The following is a 23,004-nucleotide window of genomic DNA, read 5'->3' on the forward strand; positions in this document are numbered from 1 at the left end:
TCAAAACATTGCATTTTGGTTTGTCAAGCTCTACCATTTCATTTCAAGTTGAGTTAACATAAACTTTGATCTGGTTCAGCCTCAGTGTTGCGTCCCATGGCTGCTCAATCCCAGGAGCTATGATCTGCAGCTGAACTACACCTTCCATGATGCACAAAGGGTGATCTTTGCTGCTGATCCTTCTCTTCAGATTAGCTCAAGTGGATGCTGACACCTTTAAGCTAGCTTTAAAAACTTGAACATTTTTTACTTAATTCAAATACTTTAAGTGGTTCCTACAGTTGCCATCTCATCTAGTTGAAACTGTTTTGTGCCTGGTATTTCAATTTTTGATTCTAAGGCAAATGTAAAGAAATATAGAGAGTAATCAAACTTTCCTCTAGGAGAAAATCATATTTGCACTTCTTTGTGTGCTCTCTCTGATTAATCTGATTCTGTTGTTATTTACACACTTTTCATACTTTATATCACTTCCTAGGCTCAGAAGAAGATGAAGCTTATTCTGCTTTTGTCATTGTTCTTGGCTCCAGCATTTGCCTACAAAGAGAGTCAGAAAACAAAACAGAACTTTTCTTCAAACAATACCAGTCATAAACGACTTAAGAGAGACTGGATATGGAACCAAATGCATATCAAAGAAGAGATTGATACGCCATTACCACACCATGTTGGCAAGGTAAATAGGCTGTCAGCAATGAATAATTAGAAATGCAGGCAGCAGATGAGTATCTTGAGAAGAATTACTTGTTTGCAGTTTAGGCAGAATTCACAGGAGAAAAAGGAAATAGAAGTCAAACTTAATGCTAATGTAATAACCTGTTACAATCTTAAAATGGGCCCAGAGTAAATCAAGAATGTCAAAGGGATTCTAATTCTTTTGAAGAATACAAACAAATTTTAGAGAATGACAAGTATGGAGCACCCACAGTGAAGAAACAATTGCATTGCATGCAGGTGCACAGTTAGGAAGGAAGTCTGGCAGCTGATATACGTTGATATTTTTCTGGTAGCTTAAGATTCTCTCGTTCAAAAACCTGGGAGATCAGCTGATAAAAACATATGTGTTAAAAAACATATGGTTTACGTCCCCAGCTGGGACAAAAAAAAAAAAAAAAAAAAAAAAAAAAAAGCTTAAGTGCTGTTTAGGAGTACTGTTACACAAACAAAAAATTTGTTTCACAAAGTGAAGGAAAATATTTTTTAAAAATAATAACAAACACTGACCTGCCTGAAAACTTGTTTTCTTCAGGACAGTGCTTATAAAATCCTATGATGAACTACATATCACCCAGACAAAGTTCTCCCAATCTAGTCTTTCAAATTGAACTACTTTGACACTTTTCAGATAAATGCAGTTGTACGTTTTCCTCCCATGTACAACAATCAGCATCTGTCAAGGCTGTTTCGGTAAAGTGAAACAGACCTTTCTGGATCAGTGCTGCTCACTGGCAGAAAGCACAAGAGAGAGAGAGAAAAGAGGCCATAGGGTACTCTCAGCGAACACTGGGTATCTCTGTTTCATTTCAGACCAATTCAGTAGCAGATTGAGAAGAACACTTTTATTCCTGGAGCTGTCCTAAATAAGAGTAATTCACTTTGTACTGTGCTTTGTGGTCTTTCAACAGTGGAATGCTTCTGATTACTTTTGCAGTATCTGTGTTCAGTGCATTGCATTTGCAGGATTGAACACTTGATAAACCCCTTAAAAAAGGCCACAGCAGCAGCACAGCAGAACTGAGTGACAGCTGCAGGAATATGCTGATATGTTTGGATTTTATCTTTCTTGACCTTGGAGGCTTCCCTTTGTACGTTCACTCTCCATTTTAGCAAAGGCAATCTTGGAATTGTATACTTTTTCCACCAAATAAGTAAATAAAATCTGAGAAAGAAGGCGCAGACTATAATATCTTTGAGACAAGGGTGGGGATATTTCTCCTCTTACATCTCCGGAGTTGCAAGCTGTTCTACAGCAGCGCCAGCAGTCAGAAGCATGATTAAGTATGTGGAACGAGGAAAGAAAATTTTAATAACACGTTTCAAAATAGAAAACATAAATAAAAGAATGTTCAACAGTAAATGACAACTATAGGATAAATAAAATCCTGAATACCAAACAGCTGCAATTTATGATAACATCAGTAACAAAAGACTAGAAATTCTTGGTCAAACCCAGCAATTACTGATAAATAGCTTGCTGAAATAATAATGCTGATATAGTGCACAGAAAATTGTGGTTTAAACCCTGCTAGCAGTATACTTAGAGGGGTAAAGGTATGGAAAGGGAAGAATCGTCAGATCATCTCCCAGTTAAATAAAATAATGTGCAAAAACACTTAGAATTGGATTAAATAATATATGGAAAATGATTAATGTTTATTCCTTTTATCCCATCCTTTTTTTCATAGCATATGATCTTAGATTTTAAACTCTGTGGAGTGAAAATCTAATCTTGCTGTCATAGCCTTGACTCTACAGACTGACTATGAAGTAACTGCATGTGACTACACCCAAGAAAACTGTCAGCTATGGCAGGAATTCTGCTAAATGACAAAAAAATAGAGAATAATGCTAAATAATGTCAATAGCTATGAACACAGATTTGATTCCATAATTCTGTGAAATCTAAAAAAAATCTCCACTAAATTCTGAAAGGTATTTGCTAACAAGAGAAGCTCAAACTGAATGTGGTGGTGCATGTATTTCAGACACAATGAGGTTAACGATTTTTATATGTAACTGCATCAACAATTTATATCTTTAGGAAATGTGAGATATAATGATAAAAAAAAAATGCTTCTTAATATATAAGCAAGCATGTTTCAGTCTGGATGCATTTTTCATCCTATAACCTGGATAGCTGTAGCTACTGCTTTGTTCAGTAATACCCCATCTGGCAACACAATTCCTGAGGGCTGTTCTGGTTTCAAACTGAGTCAGAAGGAGAGGTCAGTCATATTTGTGTGCACCTTCTGGGAGAAACTGTTTTGAAACCAGACTCCAAATCCCGCCTTTATCTCTTTGAATTATACCTTCTAGATCACATCGAGTGTAAGGAACAACAACGCTAAGTACATTATCGAAGGTGAATATGCCAATACCATCTTTAAAGTGGAAGAGACCAGTGGTGATGTATATGCCTTTGAGAGGTTGGACAGAGAAAAGAAAGCAGAATATGAGCTGACAGCTCTCATTATTGACAGAAGAAACAACCGGTCACTGGAACCACCATCTAAATTTATTATCAAGGTTTATGATATTAATGACAATGCCCCTGTGTTTGTACAAAAGGTATTCAATGGATCTGTCCCAGAAATGTCACCAGTAGGTATGTTCTTCCATCACTCATTTTCCTTCATGTCGTTGGCTAAAAAGCAAAATTTATACTAAATGTGTTGTTTGATAATCCTTTTCTAGGAACCTCAGTTACCAAAGTGACAGCTGTAGATGCTGATGACCCAACAGTTACAGGTCATGCCACAGTTACCTACCAAGTCATTAAAGGAGATGAATATTTCACAGTTGATGACTCCGGTAGGTCAGATATGCAAGTGTCAAACTTCTACCTTAAGCTTTTATAAAAACACAATTTTAAGCCGCTTTCTTTCTGGACAAGGGAGATAATAAGTCAAAAATTTAATTTCAACTATAATTTGGAAAGATTTTTCATTCACAATGACACAATGCCACTGTCTGCATCTGAAAATGAACTAATAAAGCCAGGATATTAGGTACCTTGAACTAACTGAGAAGATGAAAGGTCATTTTCTTCCCACTGAGGAAGAGGCTGACTAGGACATAATACACATTTATGTTTCCAGTTTAGCATGGATACCATTTCTTTGACCAACCAGTAAAAGAGGAATACATAAAGAAGCAGCATTCCTAAAGATTAACTGAGAAAAAATGTATTTAAAAAAATAGTCAAAGGATAAATAGTGATTACAACCCAAGAGTATTCCCCACTTTGCAAATCTGGCACACGAACGATAGGTTACGCACTTCACAAATTAGCTGAGACCTGGAGTAGGTCATTACATACAAAATGAACTGCATTTTATTGGGATGATTTTGATTTTGAAGTTTGGATTCCTGTTTCTACTCAGTAACTCATCCCATTGCCTTCCTAAATTTCTTTTGTTTCAAGTTTGTCCAGTTTTAAAAATAATCTCAACATCTCTGGTAAGCACAAAGCATACTGGTTCTTTGGAGCAACTAAATCAGATAATGAGGTGGCCAACCAAACTCTCTAGATGCTGGAGTGGCTGAGTGTAGACGTTTTTTGGCTGTTTCTAAGCAGCAAAGATCAATTTAAAGGAATGTATCAAAAATCTCCCAAATATTCCATCGTATAGAATGACTTCTAACATTTTTGGTCTTAGAAAAATATCACTGTAAAAACACTAGTTTCAGTTGAATGTGTGGCATAAGACAAAAACTTGCTCTCAAAATTAAAAGATGTTGGACATGCTACAAAATCTAATCATATTCAACATTATATTTTTAAGGTGTGATTTTTACAACCAGAGCTGATTTAGACAGAGAGAATCAATCTACGTATGAAATTATTGTTAAAGCAAAAGATGCCCCAGGGTTTTCTGGGGATTCAAGCACAGCTACAGTCATTATCACTTTAACAGACATCAATGACAACTTCCCCGTATTCAAACACCGTAAGTATAACACAAGTGATGTATTATTTGGAAACCAAAGGCTGATATGAATAAAACAAATTTACATGAGAATTCATTGTAATTCAACTTTCTTAAAAGTGAACGAAATTATCTTACATATTCAGAAGGCTTCTGTATTTCAGCACTAGCTGCATTTCCTGGGTGAAGCACACCTAGAGTAGAAAATAAAAATCAGTATTAGTTTTTGGTAACTTTATAAAAAACTTAAATATTTTGAGAAGAAATTATACTTCAAAAAAACACTTCAGTGTTGTCTGTAAGAATCAATAATGCTAAATTCTCAATGATTTTCTGTATGTCTATAAATCAAGAACAATCTTTAACTAAGCTCTAACTTCCATGTGCACAATCTTTATGACTTGTTTGTTGATTTTTTTTAACAGAATCATTTCACTTTAAAGTTCCTGAAAACGTTTCAGTAGGAGGAGAAGTTGGCAGAGTCAAAGTGGAAGACATTGATGAACCACAGCACAGAAATACAAAATACAGTTTCGTCAGAGGAGATTACAGGGACACCTTTGAAATTGTAGCAAATCCATACACAAATGAAGGAATTATTAGACCAAAGAAGGTACTTTTCCCTGTAACAATGAAAGATGATGATTTTCTTTTTCAATGTGTAACAAGTGTTTGATTCGGTTTGGGACTAGCAGCATGGAAGTCACAGTGCAAAAGGTATTCATCCTGAAAACCCCATTCTGTAAGTTCTGCAAGAAAAGCTGGTGATTTACCAGCCCGTTTCAATTGCCAGTACTGGGAAAATCTGGGATTACTGCAGAGTGCAATGGGGACTATGTCAGATTTACAGATTACATGCTTCGGGCTCCTCTCAAACTTCAGACATTTGGATGCTTCAAAGAGTGAGTGAATTTAAGAGATGAACCAACTAACCAAGTCAAATAATCTTTCTCTTCTACAGCCAAAGAGAAACCAAAGTAGAAAATGTGCACACATACCTGACCACTCTTCTAAAAGTGCTCTTTACAAGCTTGGCACTTGCTCCCATCTGAGCCACGGCTCCCTTACTTTCCTCAATGTTTTCAAAGTTTCCCCTTTACTTCCTGCTGACTCTTTAAGAGGGCCCAGACTTTCCAAAGCCTTTATTATGGTTTGTTCTTTGTTTTTTTAATTCTCAAACCTACTTAATTTGTACCAAGGGACATTCTTGCATTATGCAGAGCACTGCCAAGCCAAGCATTCATTGATTTTATTGATTTACAGTGAAAAGGGGGGAGGGCGGACTACAAATTACCTCCTGTAATCCTCAGATTGACATGAATGTGTTTTTTACTTCCAAGCATCTCTAACTATTAATACCAGAAATGTCATTAAGAATAAAACTTTAGCGAAAAAAAGCAACCAATGTTCCAAGACTTGCAGTAAAGTCTTTGGCCGTGCTCACACTAGATGTTAGCAGCAGTCCTTCACCAAACGCAGCCCTTCCCCTGATCTGCCCAGGGCCTGGAGGAACGTGTAGTTTGCCAACTTCTGCCCTGAGGAAGAGCCCCTCACACACACACGGGCTGATCCAGAAGCAGCTCATCCTTGACCAGGCAGTGGGCAAAGTTCTCCCCAGTGTTATGCAATCTGCTTTCAGCCACGGGTGTATGTCATCATTTTAAGTATACAGGCAGGTGAGATACTATTTCAAGTGATAGATAAGCACTGCCATTTCCATTTGCACTGTCTACTCAAACAAAAACACAGAGTCACCTGTGTTAACTGTGGCTTATTTCACAGCATATGATCTCGGGGTACAGTGCATAGGGACCCAGTCTGGGAGACAAGAGACAGCTGGGGCATTTCTTAGTGCCCTAGCTCCTGGCCTTCCTTCCATTGTGGGATTCTTTTCATAATCTCGGTTATAGGAAAAACAAGAAAGCGGATGTCACTTATCACTGAATTCCCCAGCTATCACTCGGTGCAGCTATGAAGTCTGCCTGGAAGGAAAAAAGGGAAAAGGAAAATCTGGCCCTCAACCCTGGAAGAAAAGGAGCTAAACAATTTTTGGTGGCTACAGAATTATAAAAAGAAAAATATTTAAACCAAGAAATAATTGCTGCACTTGGAATACTGACCGAATCTGTTCAAAACCAGAAGTTGCTCAAGCCACTCCATTAGTGAACGAGAAGTTCAGTTCAGATATGCTTCCCCCAGAGTCTAGCCAGAGTGCGGTTTGATGTTATTTCCCAACGAAACTAGAGCACACAGCTTTAATTTGCATAGGTAGCTAATGCAAAGTTTACTTAGACATGACAAAAGAAAGACTCTCTGTGTTTGTCTTTCTTCTAGCCCCTGGACTTCGAAAAAGTAGCAGAATACAGGTTTGACATTGAAGCAACAGATCCCACCGTTGATCTTCGCTATTTTAAATCCGGCGGCTCTAGGAGCATTTCAACAGTTACCATTGAAGTCACTGACGTGGATGAGCCCCCTGTCTTCACCAAGCTACCATATGAATTTAAAGTAAGGGAAAATGATCCAGAAAAAAAAACACTTGGTTCAGTTTGGGCATACGACCCTGACGCAGCTAAACGGAAAATCAGGTAACACAACACCAGCTTTAGTAATTCTATTTTAAAGTGAAGAATCTGTTAACGAGTCCAAGAATTGGGCAAGCGAGACATTGGCTCTATTTTTCAGACACTTACAAGCATGAAAAAAATACAATCTGATTTTTTCAGTCGCTGCAGCCATAAATATATATCGCAACCAACAAATACAAGCATAAGTTATTTGCACCTATTTAATTACTGCATAAAGTCACTGATAAACCACTTGAGTATTTATGGGAAAATGCATAATCTGGGATAACGTTACGTGGTTGCGGTTGTAATTTACTGTTACAATTTTTATCATAACTTTCTCGAGCATGTGATTTGAAAGGAAAATAAAACAGATTTCTTAAACAGCAAAAGAGAATAATCTGGGAAGTTTTAGGACGGGTATGTTATGCTCTCACAGCTTGCCTAATTTTAGGGAAATCTTCAGAGACTGCCTAGTCCTGATATGAATGCAATTTGTTATACAGCCGTCTGGCCTTGTACTATGAAGAACTGAAGGGAAACACAATATTATAACCCTTGTACCAACACGTCTCTTTTTAACCAAAAAAAACAGATTTGTTCGACGAAAAGCTAGTCCTAATGGAGACTACATTAGAGTATCTGACACTGGAATTATTCAACTTCCCAAGCCCCTGGATAGAGAATTCAGCTCCTCATACAACATCACTGTAGCAGCCCAGGAAATCCTGGAAGATGGTAAGTGCTATCCATTTCCTTACTTGAAAGAAAGCAGTGGGTGACTTTACAGCAGGACTGTACCTTATCAAGAAGGAAAGCCACAACCTGACAGCTTGTTTCCACTAAGCTACGAATGAAATGGATGTTCGCAAGGTTTGCACAGCAATCTTCCAAATCAAGTGAGTGTCTACAAATAGGTCAAATAGAGTTTTAAGATTTGGGCCTTAGCTATTGCAAAAATCCTTTCTGTTTGTTAAAAGGAATGAAAGGGGCATGAGGAGAGGAAGGAGCTTGGGAAACAGGCATAAGCCTGTGTTTCGAGCAAACATCCCAGCCAGCGTCACCCCCCTACACGGAGGTACAGGACCTGCCCACCAAGCTTGCTGCTCAGCACAGCTCCGCTCAAGCTGGGGAAGCAAAGCGGGCTGGGGCCCTCCCTAAAGTCAGTTTTGGGGAGGACAGGCTTTTCTGCAGGGCAAAAGGTACTTAATAGTATGAACGTACTGTGCCAGTGTCCTTAGGGCCCGAGAATGATCTTGGACATCATAGCCACGCAGTCTGGGAATCACAGAGCCACAAGTAATTGTCATTTTCTTCCTCGTGCATCCTTGATGAATTAGGCCGATACAAGAGTTTTCAAAAAATAAATCTGAATCTGTCAAAGGAAAAGTTTGTGGATCTAGAAACTGTGGAAAAGTTTCTAGAAAGTTTTCTAGATCTAGAAAAGTGGATCTAGAAACTCTCCGTATTCAGCATGCAGGAGTCACAGAGGTGGAAGTGAGCAGTGGAAAGGGGGAGCTTTACAGCCCCGCGATTCCGGCTGTCTCAGAGACGTGCACTGTTGTTGCTCTCCTTTCAGGCCGTCCTTCTGACAGAGAATCACATGCCCAAGTTCACGTTATAGTCATCGATGAAAATGACAACGCTCCAGAACTTGTTTATCCTGAGGAACCCAGAGTGTGCGAAAACGCTGCTCCAGGAAAGGTGAGACAGGAGGAGGGTTTCTTCCTTAACCCTGGATTATCTACGTGCAAGCTTAAGCCAAAAATGTCTTTTAATAAAAGATAGTCCTAGTTTTCACATTCAAACACCTGATCATATCAGTGATTTCCAAAGTGTCAGTGGTTAGAAATCTCTCTTCAGCACTTCATGCTGTTGGAATATTGACTTTCACCTCCTTGCACACATCGGCTGCGTGGTTCCTCTCCCTCCAGCCTTTTAAGTATGTACATGCTTTAGCATTGAACCCTGAAGTAAGGCAGCCCTTGCAAAGCAAAAATTAGCAGTTCAGTTCTTTTATCACATGAATGTTTACACTTGACAGTGAAAACAAAACTATTTCAAAAAATTGAGAGAAATACTGGTATATATAACATTACTATAGCATTTATCAGAGTGCAAGCACCTGCATGCACAAAGAGTGATAGTGTTTGTGGATTTAGGTGTTTGACCTCAGACACAAGAACTTGTGCAGCCTACACATACAATGTTAGATTAAAAGAGACACTGCCACAGACTGGATGCACAAGGTATTATTAATTGAATCTGTTAGAACACATAAGGTATTATTTCACCTTTAAATTAATTTTTAAATTACCTTTGGGACATAATCATATATATTTTTTATATTTTATACAGCTAATGTATCCCAGGTTGAGGTTTTGGAAAAAAAAATAAGAATGTCATTCAGGAGTAGCAGTCCCAATGGCATTCAGTTAATGAGCCTCATGCTTCTAAATAAGTTAAACACTTTAGATAATATCCATTGCGGATATATAAATGAAAATTCAATCCATGTGTCTCTGAGCATAAGACTTTTTTATGCTTTATTGACACAAGATTTCATCTTTTGTTTCCCATCTGTGAATGAAAGGGAAAGACAGCTCTTTTTGAAGAGCTACAAGGAAATTACTTGCCTTGAAAGAACTGAAGAGGAACATCGTAAGATATCTTTGTCCTGCCCTTTATTGAGGGGTTATACAGGATACAAAGCCCAGCACTAACTTATATACCGTAAGCCTTTTTATCACTGGAGGCAATGTATACTGAAATTTATGACCTCTTCCATCTTACCTTTATAGGTAATCATCAGGATTTCAGCTACTGACAAGGATGAAATATCACCTAGAGGTTTCTTCAAATACTCCCTGGCCACAGAAGATAGCAACTTCTCGTTGGTTGAGAACCACGGTAATGTATCCCTGCAATGCATTTTCTCATATAGCCGAAGAGAGACACTAGGGCACAGGGGAGAAAAGCTGCAGCAATGACCTATGATTGGCCCGGCTGAGCTAAGAAAATATTTTTAAAGGCTTAACCTACTGGAAAGAAAATGTCATTTGTTGCCACCCAAGTTTTACTGGGTTCCCTAAAGGCTTGCTCTGTCAAAGGGGACGATGTACCAAATGACTGATAATCTATAAGGAAAATCAGGTAGAGATTATCACTTAATTAGATGTCGTTACTTCTTCCAGATAACACAGCTAATATCACTGTCAAGTATGGACAGTTTAATCGTGAACTTGCCAAAATCCACTACCTGCCTGTCATCATCTCAGACAACGGTGATCCCGAGCTCAGCAGCACAAATACACTTGTTATCAGTGTCTGCAAATGTAATGAAAAAGGCGACTTCACTTTTTGTGAGGAAAGAGCTAAACAAGTTGGAGTTAGTATACAAGCACTGGTGGCAATTTTTGTCTGTATCTTCACAATCATCGGTAAGTTATTCGATTTTGGTAATGTTCTCTGACTTGTGGGGATTTCGTTTTTGTTTTTTCTTAACTGAGGTCCAAAGAAGCTTTGTGGCTATAAAATGGTCACAAAGGCAGAAAAACTGTAACTATTTGATTCACCTCACTTGCTTTTCTATTTGGCTTGTTAGTTTAGTTTCAACTACAAATATGTTCATTCTATTGGAAAAGGTGAGTCATTGGAAAGGTCATTGCACGTATGCATAATATACTTGATTTAGTATTACCAGGCTCACATATAGCTATAAAAAGGAAATTTGTGCTGGGGCAATAACAACAGGATTCCTGTTTTCAAAGGCTGGAAATACTTTCAGCAGCACAGTGAACTTAAATACATAAGTAAATCCATGAATTAGCAGAACAGAACTTATTTGCTCTACTTCGAATCTGTCAAAGAATGGGCAAATTCTTGCTTGCTTGAGAAGAGGCCTCCTTTGCAACTACCATGCAAGAAGCATTTGATGCCTGGCATAAGAAGATTTAGCACTTCCAGGCAGTACTATGTGACACTATCCTTTTGCACCTGTGATTCTACCTCAAGAGTCAGTTGTATGATTCCTGCTGAGACGTAACTGCTTTGAGAACATACAAATCCTACAATTCAGCAGTATCTGAAACTATTATTTTTAAAATACATATATAAAAAAATGGGGAAAAGTACACTTCAGATAGATGAAATGCAATTTGTTTTACTTTGTTACTTCTGTTTACAATTGTTCAAGTTTTGCTTGCAGTAATCGCCTTGCTAATTCTTCTAAGAAAGAGACACAAGAAGGATTTGAGTGGTCTCGGGAGGAATGTGGCAGAGATTCACGAGCAGCTTGTCACTTACGATGAAGAAGGTGGTGGTGAAATGGATACCACCAGTTATGATGTATCTGTACTCAACTCTGTGCGCAAGAATGGTATGAAGCCGGAAACAGTGCCCTCTCCATATGCACAGGTCCAAAAACCTCCTGCAAATCCAACCTCTGGTGCTGAAAAAATGGAAATTATGATTGAGGTTAAGAAGGATGAAGCTGACAATGACAGGGATTTGCTGCCATATGACACACTTCACATTTATGGCTATGAAGGTGCTGAGTCCATTGCAGAATCTCTCAGTTCTTTGGAATCAGGCTCCTCAGACTCAGATATTGATTATGACTTTCTAAATGATTGGGGACCCAGGTTTAAAATGTTAGCTGAGCTGTATGGATCAGAACCAAATGAAGATTTTGTGTATTAAGTTCAAACTAGTCATGAATTTTCTCTCACCCAATGCAGATAGATACAACAGCCTGCCAATGGCCAAAGAAGATTTCACAGTTCTTCACCCAAGCAGTATAGGTTTTCAAACAGACCAGAAAAAATAAAATAAAATAAAATGACAGAGGTAGGGATAAAAAGAAATACAAATAATACATATCCACTCCCCAGCACTGCTATCCTTGCTGACATTTTGTTCTGTCCCTAAAATTGCTGCTCGCGGACCTAGGGTCTTCCAGGACATGACTTTTCTCCCTACCCAGATAGATCCTTCTCCTTAAAAAGTGGCTTTGTCTCCAGTGTCTCCTTCATTCCTCTCCTCCTGTACATCAACATGCTTTTCATCCATCCGCTGAAACAGAGAGGTTTGGTGGCACTGAGAATAATTGTTTTGTACAACCTCCTGTATCTCCAGCCTGCTGGTTTGCCTGGCCCTATTGTAACATCTTTATTGATATTCCCCGCTTATGCTTACCCAGCAGAGGAAAGGAGGAACATATGGTTTATCACTTAATATTAGAAATTATTCCATCACTTTCAAGAAGAGGCATGGTTTTTCCTTCTTTCCAATCTATTAATTATTCTTGCTTTATAGTCTTTGACTACATATATGAGTTACTACAGATAAAATGAGACAGGATTTTTAGATGCGCAATCTGGTTTCATCTGTCATTTTTAACAGCCTGATGATGATTTCAGGCACCTTTCTGGAGTGCTAGAATTTCTTCTAGCTAGCAGCAAAATTGTTTTTTCTCTCTGTAAATAGGACCTCAGTGTTACTCGATGGAACATATCCTGCAGGGCAGGAAATGCGGAGATCAGGGGAATGTTAAGACTCCAATACTGTAAATCTCTCTAGATAGCAACATAGGGTCTCTCTGGATCTCTAAAAAGGGTGAATAGCTTTTTTATTCAACATTACTAAAGGAATTGTATTATTTCAGGGACAAACAAAGGAAGGGCCTCATTACTGTGAAACTGTTTTGATTTTTTTCTAAGCAGGTACTGTAAAACGGGTATTTTCCACCTAGGAAAATATTGTAGACTTCCAAACCAGAATGCTTCACACCCACACATTTGTCTGCATAGAACCACAAGTGTAAGTATGGTTTTGGAGCTGCAACTAAGTCCCTGGTAAGCATGTGTTCAGTTTCTCGCCTGATGAAGCGCCACACAATGAACAGAATGAAAACTCTCATGCCTGAAGTTACCCAGCCAAATACATTTTGTTAGAAGTGGGTCTCTAAGGACAATGGCCAGTCTCTGGCTTCTGGCCATGCAGATTCCTGTTGCCTTCAAGAGGAACAGAGCCCTACTATACACATACTCAGTTTTGTAGAGTCTGTGCTAGAGCTGTATGTATTAGTTTAGCTGATTTGATTATTTAAATTTGGTAGCTAACCACGTAACACTAAACTTTTTTTTTTTTTTTCCTAAACCGGTGTAGTGGAACCTCACGAATTTCCTTTACAATTATTCATGTCCTCTCCCTTCCCCCAGTTCATTGATCAGCAGGAAAGAGCAATGCACTGTAATACAGTCCCACATTAGTCCACACTATTAGAGCAAGTGGTCTAATACAATACTTAGTAGACACTAATGCATCACTATCAAATATTTCAAATCACTTAAATTTTCACATACAAACTAACAGAAAACTAAGTAGAATCCTGCCTATCAATCAAATCACCTTTGGATCAAATCCTCTATAAAGCCAATTTTGGGATGATAGCCTTGGTTTTGTTTTTAATGTGATCATTCTCTTCTGTTTTGCTTAATCCCCTCAACAGTGTATGCTATCGAGGTTCCATGTGTTAGTATATTAGAAATAATTCTAACTAATAATACTTACAGTTTAAGGTTTTCATCAGTAATTAAGGTATTGGCAATCAAAAGGTAAAGCTAGTTATGAAATTATGTAGTGCAGTAAATAAAATATTTTGGTAAGCAACATGCAGATAGTATTACCTGTAATCGCTGTTCTTAAGCCTGTTTTATAAAGCTATTTTAAGGAACATTGTATTGATTTCCATTGTATAGAGACGTTTGCACTGGATATTTTCTTTTTGTATTGCTGTACTGTATTTTATTTTTTGACTACATAAAAGCCAATCTCAAGTGTGGATTTTCTGTGCATTGAGTTTCACATGGAAGACAATGACATGCCGTGTACTACAGTGACCCCAACCATAAAACCACTGGTATCTTTAGCGTAAGCACTCAGATTAGACAAAAACCCACAAAAAGACTTCCTGTAAGAGACGTTTTCTCCCACTCTTCAGAGAGCTGTCAGTGAAGCTCCTGGGGAAGGAAGAGAAAAGCCCCAGAGGTGCAATCTGCTTTCAGCAGCTGGAGAGCCTGAACCCACTGACGTTGGAAGACCCGTGCCTGCCAGCAGAACAGGATGCTCTCTGTTTCCAAGCAGATGTTTGGTATTTTAGGAGCCAGGCATCGCAGTGATTGTGAGGCACCACATTTACCGAGATCCTGCCCTTCCTTCCCACTGGAAATGCACTCCTCCTGGATGGTGGGGGACACGGGGCAGAGCCCCTGCCTGCAGGGGGGCTGCACCTGGGCCCTCTGCCTCGGTGGGCTACTGTGGGCGCTGCCGACAGCTGACACAACACGACAGTCCTCACATGTGACAGAAAAATGAAAAATGGCTAGCACTACATTTGCAGCTTTTCCTTTCTCTGCTAATGATCACTGCCCCAATATATTCCCAAGATTATTCAAGTGCTTTAGAAAATCCCATCGATTTTCCCCAGATATGGCACTTACAAATTACAAAGCTTGGAATAAAGTAAAGAAGTTCAATTCCTTCACTGCTAATTGCCATGAGCAAACTCCAGATCAAACACACTTTAGCTCAAGTTGTATTAAAAACACAATAGATGTGCTAATTACGTTATAATGAAATGCACTTTTCCAAAGAAGGAATTTGATTAAACAGCTACTTGCAACTTGTAGCAGAGACTCTCATAAAAGTTTTCATTATTCATTTAATTAATATGCAATTTAAACTCTTATCCCTAAAAATATAAATTATTATTTTATTACATTCATACTGAGAAGTTCATGCCATTTAATAAAGGCTTTTTACTCCCACCCCATCAGAAAATTTTATGAAACAACACCTTGTGACTGGAATCCTTGATATGTACAAAGCAGCAATGAAAAGCTGTCTGATTGCTGCCACCCTGCCCAACCAAATCAAGGGAGCTAAGATCCCCTTACCAAAACCCATTTCTATGCTTCAGAGAAAAAACAGCCATATCAGGTATTATCTGATTACAGTCCAGTATTGCTGAAGTAGTCAGTAAAAATGTAACAGCAAAAAGTGAAAATTAAGATTTGTTATAGAAGAAAAAAAGGGGAAGGGATTGTTTCTCAATCTTTGCTTTCTTTATTCAATTAGTAGGTTCTTCCCTTTTCTTCCTTCAGCAACGCCGGCTTAGAACAGCACCACAAGGGCTCCAACCAAGCTGTTGCTCAGATCGGCTTGGCACAAGCACTGTCATCCGGCCAGGCCTAACAGAGTAAACAAGTCACATAAAGCAATGCTGGTTTTTTGCTGCTAATAGATCCACCCAAATACATTTATTTTAAATGTTTTCACTCCTGACACTGCTGTGCATATGTTGTGTGCATAGGAATGGCCCTCAGTGGTAGTAAACATGCAGGTAAAACCATCGTATGGTAGGATTTAGCCATCTTTGGCTAGGAGCAATATATTTATTTCCATTATATTTCAGGTGGGGGTAGGACAGAGAAGAAGAGCAACTGTAATTTTTCCTGACCTGTTCTGCATTTTTAGCTTTCTTATTATTTATTATTTTCTTATTACACTTCAAGTTTGAGGGATTAAATAAGAAAACTCTTGTGGATTTACCTTCACATACTTCCTGCAATGAAGGAAACCACCAGGGCAGTATCTCTCCCGTTTAAGGAGCTCCCAGTTTTAGTGCAACATAAGTCATCAAGTCCCACCAGGAACTGAGTAAGAGTATGATCAGATCAAAGTGTGTGATTTATCCTAAACCTATTCCATACAAAACGCAGGACAGAAAACACCCTTTTGGTCTGCATCAGAAAAAGGAAGAGAAAACAAAAACAGAGAAACTCTTTCATGAGCAATAAAAGCCACGGATTTTTCCTGACCTCTCTCAGCTTCCTGACTTTGTTCCTGCCTGACCTGAAAGAAAACGGAGACGGAGCGCTTCCTTCCACAAGGGCTGTCCCACCTGCGTTCCCACAACACTTAACTCATCGATGCCACACAAATTGCCCTCGGCAATTCTCATTCCTCGTTTTTCCAGGCAGCCCCTCACAGCCCGCAAGGGCTGAGGCGCGCTGCGCGCCCCCTGAGGCGGCACCCGGCGGCCAGGGCGGGAGCGGGAGGGAGTGGTGGAGGCGTCCTTTCGGGACAGCTTGCTGTTCTCCCTGCTCCCCCTTTTAATTGCAAACCCGCAGAACCTGACGGGGCTGCGAACCTGAGGGGAAGGCGAAGCGGCACCTTTCTCTGCCGCACATGAGGGCTCTCCTCAGGGCGGGTCCCCGAGGCGCGCAGCCCCGCGGGATGCCGTGTGCCGTGCCCGCCCGCGGCCGCCGGGGGGCGCTCGGCCCCAGCGCTGAGCGCGGTGCGGCCCCGCCTCAGCGCGGCCCTGGCACAAACCCGCGGAGCCGTGAAGCCCCCAGGGCCCCCGAGCCCGGGGTCATGACGGAAAAGCGCGGATCTCACACAGGGCCTGGGGAAGGGAAATAGCTCTGGGAAAGGATGCGTGCTCCAGGTGTCTCCTTCAGCCAAACGACATCCTTCCCCGGCAGCCACACTGCTCAGGGCACGTATGCCTGTTTGCCAGGAGTCAAATGCTAAATCATACTGGTTTGTCACACGACATTGAAATCCGTGCTTGGTTTTGATGCTAGATATGTTGTCTAATCCTACTTCTTCAGAATATCTTTCCTTCCGCACTTGATCAGAATTTTCTCAAGTATTTCCAAATCATTTTCATAGTCAGTGCCTCTTAAAGTTGAGATTTGCTGTGAACATGTGCATTTGTGTATGAACACACGCATTATCCACCAGCTGTCATCTATGTATTATATATATATTAAAAAAAAAAAAAAGGCAGCAAAATTTCCCCAAGTAGCCACACAACGAAACCAGAAAAAAAAAGAAAAAAAAAAAAAAAAAAAGAAAAAAAAAAAGCACTGGGAGCCTTTCAGTGACCCGCCGCCACCTGCTCCTCCGTGCTCCCCCAGAAATCACACATGATGCAGCCTGCAGCCAGTGATTCTGTAAACCACAGGTCCCACCCTGCCAGATGGGACCTTCTCCTTCTCCTTTAGAGAACCAGAGCACACTTCGTCAATGTGCCCAGCTGCTGGTAGCTGGGGACTTCTTCCTAAAAACACAGTGGTCCTGGCAAATGGCCGGGCAGAGAAGGCGACGCCACGTCCCCACCCAGCCCACTCCAGCAGCACCTGCAGGCAGCGCTGCTTGCACCACCTGCGCCCGCTCAAGCAGTGACATGAGGAAGCTTTGTGCACCTTCCCAGCATCATTAGCATCAGCGTCAGTGAAGCTGCCACTGTGGTTTACCATGCCTCGCTGTACAGCAGTCAGTGGCTTCCTGGTCAAGGAATTCGTGTTTGAACTGGAGGGAGTAGGGACAGAGATGACAGCAGTGAACACAGCTGGGGAGACAATGATGCTGTTCTCTGCGTCACTCAGTGGCCACGAGTCATCCACACAGATACTGAAACTTCTTGCTAACCACTCCAGCTTTGGGTGGCTGATGACTTTCCAAATCTGAAGGATTTTGCCACCACAAACACGGTAGGCAAGCAGACACAAGAAGTGCATTGCACTCCTCACAGTACCATGCTGGAGAATGACTTGAGTTCTGCAACTGCAGCCAAGTAAGGATCCAGAGCAGCAGAAACGATCACCTTTGTGTCCAGTGTAGCACTGGGTCAGAAACATGATATGGCTATGCCCAGTCACACTGCCCTCTTGTACTTAACAGCAACGGGCGGCAGAAGCAGAAGGTAAGGCTAGCAGGGATCCAGTCAAAAGCCGACTATGCAAAGGAGCTGGCACCGAGGAACACCCCTAGAAAGCTGGCAGAGGGCTGGATGCAGGGCAGTCAGAAATACTGGGCAGCAGAGCTATGTCTCATGCTGACACAAAATCATTGTCTCATTATGCTTATTTGGCAGTCACCACTTGTCACCTCACTGCATTAACACCTTGTACAGACTCAGATCTGTCTAGCACAAAGAAGACATACAGATGCATCCCTATACCATCCCAAGGGCCCGTTAATGTGCCTGAAAGTGTTCTGAAGAAGTAACATTCTCTATTGCTTACACATTTCAAGGACAGAAGCTTTAATATTTTATTTTCTAGCAACTTCTAGGCAAAATAAATTTTTGCAGAAGATCTATAATTAAAACACACACCCCTGCACATATTCCTGGTTCTGCATGAAGTATGGTATTATTCCAACTGCAGTTAAGAGGAACTTGTAGCCTACAGCATGAGTAGAACCTGTATTTCATAGGATACTGTGAGCAAGAGCGATAGGTAACGCAGAGAATGTGAAGGAGACTTAGAACAAGACAGCCATGTACAGACTTTGAAATTAAAATTACAATGTTAGGCACTTAAAATAAGTGCCATAGCCACACAGTATTTATTACATGCAGAAAACACTGTTAAGAATTACAGCACAGACTTTATTTGTATGAGATGCTAAATGTGTGACCAACATACTTCACATGGCTTTGTATGGGGTTTACACTTTATGGGACTTACATAAAGGACTTACACTTAGCCGGGGGACTCAAGTTTCAGTGCCTTTTCATTCCTTTAATTCTGCCTCTAAGAAACATGTTTATTTAAGCCATTCATACTACTTACACCAGACTTCTATTGCAGCTGCCCAAATTATCCTATTTCAGCCCACAACCAATAATGAAAACTCAGCTTTTTCTTGCATAGCTATGAGATTCGCCTTTTTAAATGTCTGCCCATCTCTGATGTTGTCAGCGACCAGGTTCAGAGGACCTCCGGTTCAAATCCTTTACAGTACAGGAAAGGACCCATGAAACACACTCACCTCTAGATAAAATTCCTTTGATGACAGAAAGCTCATCCCAGGACAGTTCTGAAAACCACAAAGAACAGCCTAACAGCTGAACAAGCTTTCATTTCCATGACAGCAGCTGTTTGGGCTAACGTCCAAGGGATGAGCCTTGGAAGCATTAGCACACAGAATTTAAACTTAAGAGCTGACACACTTCAGATGGGGCTAAACTGTATTCCATTTAGGTAGAGAACAAAAAATAACTTGCACAACCAAGGTTTTACACTATATGTGTTTATGGAGTGCCTTTGTTTTGATGCTTCTCAAAGGTGCCTAGATTGCATCACTATAAAAAGGACTCACTTCTAGTCATCCCTGAAGTGACAGCTGTAGCTGTACAAGCTAGGCAGAAGAGTCACTGAATTGCCCCTAATGCACAGCAACCAAGGCACTGCTTACAGGGTACTTATCTCAAACAGAACTGCTTGCAGCAGGCAATATTAAAGGGATAATGACTCAACACCTTATTTTCTGGCCTTCAATAACTGTGCTAGGAAAGGAGAGGCCTTCACACACCAGCATTCATATAAAGCCAAGTTATGAGCAAATGCTAGTTCAGAATTGCTACCATCTTTAGTTTAAGTCTTTGGACTCGCAGCTTGCAAAATCCATGAATTAACATTGTACCTTATTTATTTATTGTTGGGGCTCTGAAATACCTATATCAGTCCCAAAGGAGATGGGAGAGACGCAGGTTTGGATTCTTCTAACCCTAGGAGACTTTCCAACACTGCACAGGGAAAGAACGGGTCAAGCACAATCACTGCCATTCTCCAGCAGCGGAGATGAAACCAGAATCTGACTCTGACTGTCAGCCCCCTGTAATTTTCCTGTAGTCTTCTGAGTGCTGCACAACTACTTAATCATGCAGGGATAAGGCTCTTACTGAACACATATGCTGTGATTTCACCAGGCACACATGTTCAGCTGCCCATTTCCCCACAGGCAGGACTGTGTGCACAGAGTCAACACTGTCCGAAGGGCTCTGGCCCATTTATACCGCTCTAAGCACCTCTGATCTGATTGAGGCTCCACCTCTGTGAGAGCCCAGCTTCACACTGTAATCTTTGGACAAAAGTTAAATCACAGCACGGGGCATTGTGAGCACCAAGGAAAGATTTGAAAGCTGGGTTATAGGACCCTGAAGATACGTTTAGCATAGAAATGCTGGTGGAAGCTTAATTACAGTGACACTGCTATAGGCTGCTCTGCTAAGCAAGCTATTTAAGCCCTTTCAATAATGTTTTGCTGTAATGGGAACAGCTCAAGCTGCAATAGCAGTTTGCTACACAGAAAACATTACAGCAGTTGATCTTATTCTTTCCAATGCACTTATTTTAACAGTTTTTTTCCCTGCTGCACCGCCTATCAGATTGCCTTATCTCCAGAGAACACAATTGCCTTTTTTCTGCCACTTGCAGGTAGTTATGATTTTCAGATTCAGCTTAGAGAAGCTTCACTCAACACAAAATGAGGCTTTTTCACATATTTCATTTATTTGAGGGTTCTCATTGAATGCTGGGCATGAGATCACACTGCACACAGGTAAATCTTTTCTGCTAGGTAATGAAGAGCTGTGGTGCCTACCCTACCCAGAAGCCTGGAAAACTAAATACCCACTAGATATTTCTACAGAAGTAGATGAGGGACTGACGAATCCTGAAGTTGGGGCCACCTAGCCAAGCAGTTTTCCAAGCCCTGACATGCAGCAGTGAAGGCCAGAAAAGAATGAGAGATACTGCCTCTTAAAACAGAGTTTGGACCTGCTCAGCTTCATTTTTGTTTTCTCATCATCCCACCTTCCCAAACCAGGAACAGTTCCCTCTATCCTCCCTCCCACACACTTTCTCTCCTCCTTTGTATACCCCTTTTCCAAACAAGATCCCTAACCCATCTTGTCATGCCTTTACTCATCCAAATAATTCTCACACACTTCCCACCTCTTTACAAATAATACCACGAGGTTCCTATTTAAATTCAATAAATCCCATCTGCCTCACTTTTCTACAATTCTACTTCACATCACCTAACTCAGGAAAAAGACCCTTTCTCCAACTGAAGATAAAGCAATCGAGCCTACTGGGAAATCAAACCTGCTCTGTCTATATGAAATTTATAAATGTCAGTCACAGTAGGTACCTACTGTGAAAGAACAGGGCACTGTGGCACAAATCTGTTCAGCAAAGAGCAGATCTATTCAGTGTCAATCAGCTTGGATTGACTCATCTTCAATGGCAAGACATGATCTAAAACAATTTGTGTACAAACATTATTATCAATTGTCTGTCATTTATCCTCAGCCTCTAATACCATGTTTAAATATTAAGATATTTCGCTTAATCCCAATTCTAGCCTCCCTAGGATTCTGATTTTTCTTGTGAGTAATCCTGCTTTTCATGTAGCTGCCTAATGATCTGTCAAATAACAGTAAATTATTTGCTCATCTAAGTGCTTATTTTTATAAGGCATTCTAAAGCTCAGATGATGACTGTAAGCCTATATTTCTCAAAGGAATAAATAAGGTCAGGTCACCTGAATTATACTTAACCTAGCAAAACACAGTAAAAATACATTATTCACATTACAACTTTCTACTGTCCTGTGTCTTGCATTAAAAACATCCTTTTCTGATAAACTGATTACTTTGATGGACATTTCTCAGTGAATTAACCTGGCTTTGCTGTCTTTACATGATAAAACTTGAAACATTAAATGTCAGACACAAGGATATAATTTTACTGCAGTTTGTGTAAACTTCTAAACTTTCATGCAAACCCACATAAGTAACAGCAGTGACATGTCTGGTTTCCCTATTTCTTGTGCCCATTTCATCCACACAGATTACAAGGGAAGCACCATGCTGTTACCAAATCCAAGTTCATGTACAGCCTGCCTAAGAGCTGCTTCAGGGTAGACAGACTTTGTAAATAAATCTCTTTACAGCAGCACTAATCCCTTTCTATCAATAAAAGGAGAGCTCTTCTTTACTCGCCCTCATCTTGGAGCTCCTGCCCCACAGGCTTACATCTGCAGTGATTTAAATGCAGCTGGATATTGGTTTCTAGTGAGTGTAACATCTCCATCAAGTCCCTCACAGGAGGCACGTCAGCATTCGAGGGTCAGCTAAAGGGAAAAGAAAGAGCAAGCGTGTACAAAATACCCTAAGTGGGTGGGACACATTTTCATTTTGTTGTCAGTTCACATTGTCAGAAACAAAATGATTTTGAAAGTAATAGAAAATCAGTGTAATAACACTGTCCTCAGCACGGCTCTGAAATCCATTTATGGGAGCCCCACCGGTAAAGTACATATATAATTACAACTGAAGCTGTGTTTAGCTTCACACTAAACACCATCATGAGGCAGTGTGTTAAATAATGCATTTCCCTAGTGCTTTTTACTGAATATGTGATCGTTTCATACATTAAAGTTATTGTTTTGATAATAAATTCTAGTAGTTTCACAACTAATAAGCATACACTTTTCAAAGATTTCAGCGAAGCAGAAAGTGTCTGCACCCACAAGACGCAATCACTTATATGTAAAAATTTCACTGTGTTTCTGCTGTACCCTCCCTACTTCACCTGGGACTTAAATTACTAAATTAGAAGCATTCAGGAAAACAAGGGCCTTAATGCTCCACAAACAATGCAGCCCCAACAACTCTACCACTTGGGAAGGTTTCCCTGTTGGGCTCTGGCAGGAACCATTTTGTGGTCCACAGCACGCTTATTTCTCAGGTGGATGCACAGGAGCGAGTGAGCAACAACTACAGGCACTCCACTGTCATTGTCACTGCGAGGAATGTTAGCTTACCATATTTAAAACATAAACAAGAGCTTCCTATCTTTTCATAGCATGCACCAACTCTCTTCGTTCCTTCCTTGTCAGAGACACTCCCTATATAAACACTC

The 23,004-nt window shown here is 40.4% G+C and overlaps 2 protein-coding genes and 1 long non-coding RNA gene across 6 annotated transcripts in view; 1 reads left to right on the forward strand and 2 right to left on the reverse strand.

Annotated features, from left to right (window-relative positions):
- LOC311443513 overlaps nucleotides 1–6,971 on the reverse strand; it is a 136,983-nt gene extending 130,012 nt beyond the window's left edge. Inside the window, exons 1-2 of the long non-coding RNA XR_014697296.1 lie at nucleotides 6,770–6,971; nucleotides 4,788–4,843 (exon numbers count right to left, since the gene is read on the reverse strand). This is a non-coding gene — a long non-coding RNA (uncharacterized lncRNA). The remainder of the gene's footprint in view (nucleotides 1–4,787; nucleotides 4,844–6,769) is intronic.
- Nucleotides 1–14,060, forward strand: part of CDH5 (cadherin 5) — a 31,138-nt gene extending 17,078 nt beyond the window's left edge. Inside the window, exons 2-12 of one of the 2 annotated variants that reach the window (XM_084533760.1) lie at nucleotides 479–676; nucleotides 3,037–3,325; nucleotides 3,415–3,531; nucleotides 4,506–4,670; nucleotides 5,075–5,262; nucleotides 6,984–7,237; nucleotides 7,812–7,954; nucleotides 8,796–8,920; nucleotides 10,018–10,126; nucleotides 10,411–10,656; nucleotides 11,412–14,060. In XM_084533760.1, coding sequence (XP_084389886.1) covers nucleotides 491–676; nucleotides 3,037–3,325; nucleotides 3,415–3,531; nucleotides 4,506–4,670; nucleotides 5,075–5,262; nucleotides 6,984–7,237; nucleotides 7,812–7,954; nucleotides 8,796–8,920; nucleotides 10,018–10,126; nucleotides 10,411–10,656; nucleotides 11,412–11,917 — 2,328 coding nt within the window. In that variant the 5' untranslated portion in view covers nucleotides 479–490 and the 3' untranslated portion in view covers nucleotides 11,918–14,060. The remainder of the gene's footprint in view (nucleotides 1–478; nucleotides 677–3,036; nucleotides 3,326–3,414; nucleotides 3,532–4,505; nucleotides 4,671–5,074; nucleotides 5,263–6,983; nucleotides 7,238–7,811; nucleotides 7,955–8,795; nucleotides 8,921–10,017; nucleotides 10,127–10,410; nucleotides 10,657–11,411) is intronic. The other variant, XM_084533761.1, reaches the window with a different exon arrangement.
- LOC311443512 (uncharacterized protein) overlaps nucleotides 8,952–23,004 on the reverse strand; it is a 78,812-nt gene continuing 64,759 nt past the window's right edge. The window contains exon 4 of one of the 3 annotated variants that reach the window (XM_084533769.1): nucleotides 8,952–9,200. In XM_084533769.1, the coding sequence (XP_084389895.1) occupies nucleotides 9,084–9,200 (117 nt within the window). In that variant the 3' untranslated portion in view covers nucleotides 8,952–9,083. Of the gene's footprint in view, nucleotides 9,201–19,017; nucleotides 19,112–22,126; nucleotides 22,214–23,004 lie in introns of those variants that run through there. The other 2 variants (XR_014697294.1, XR_014697295.1) reach the window with 2 other exon arrangements.

Source organism: Aythya ferina (assembly GCF_964211825.1).
Source record: "Aythya ferina genome assembly, chromosome: 12".
Classification (NCBI taxonomy): domain Eukaryota; kingdom Metazoa; phylum Chordata; class Aves; order Anseriformes; family Anatidae; genus Aythya; species Aythya ferina.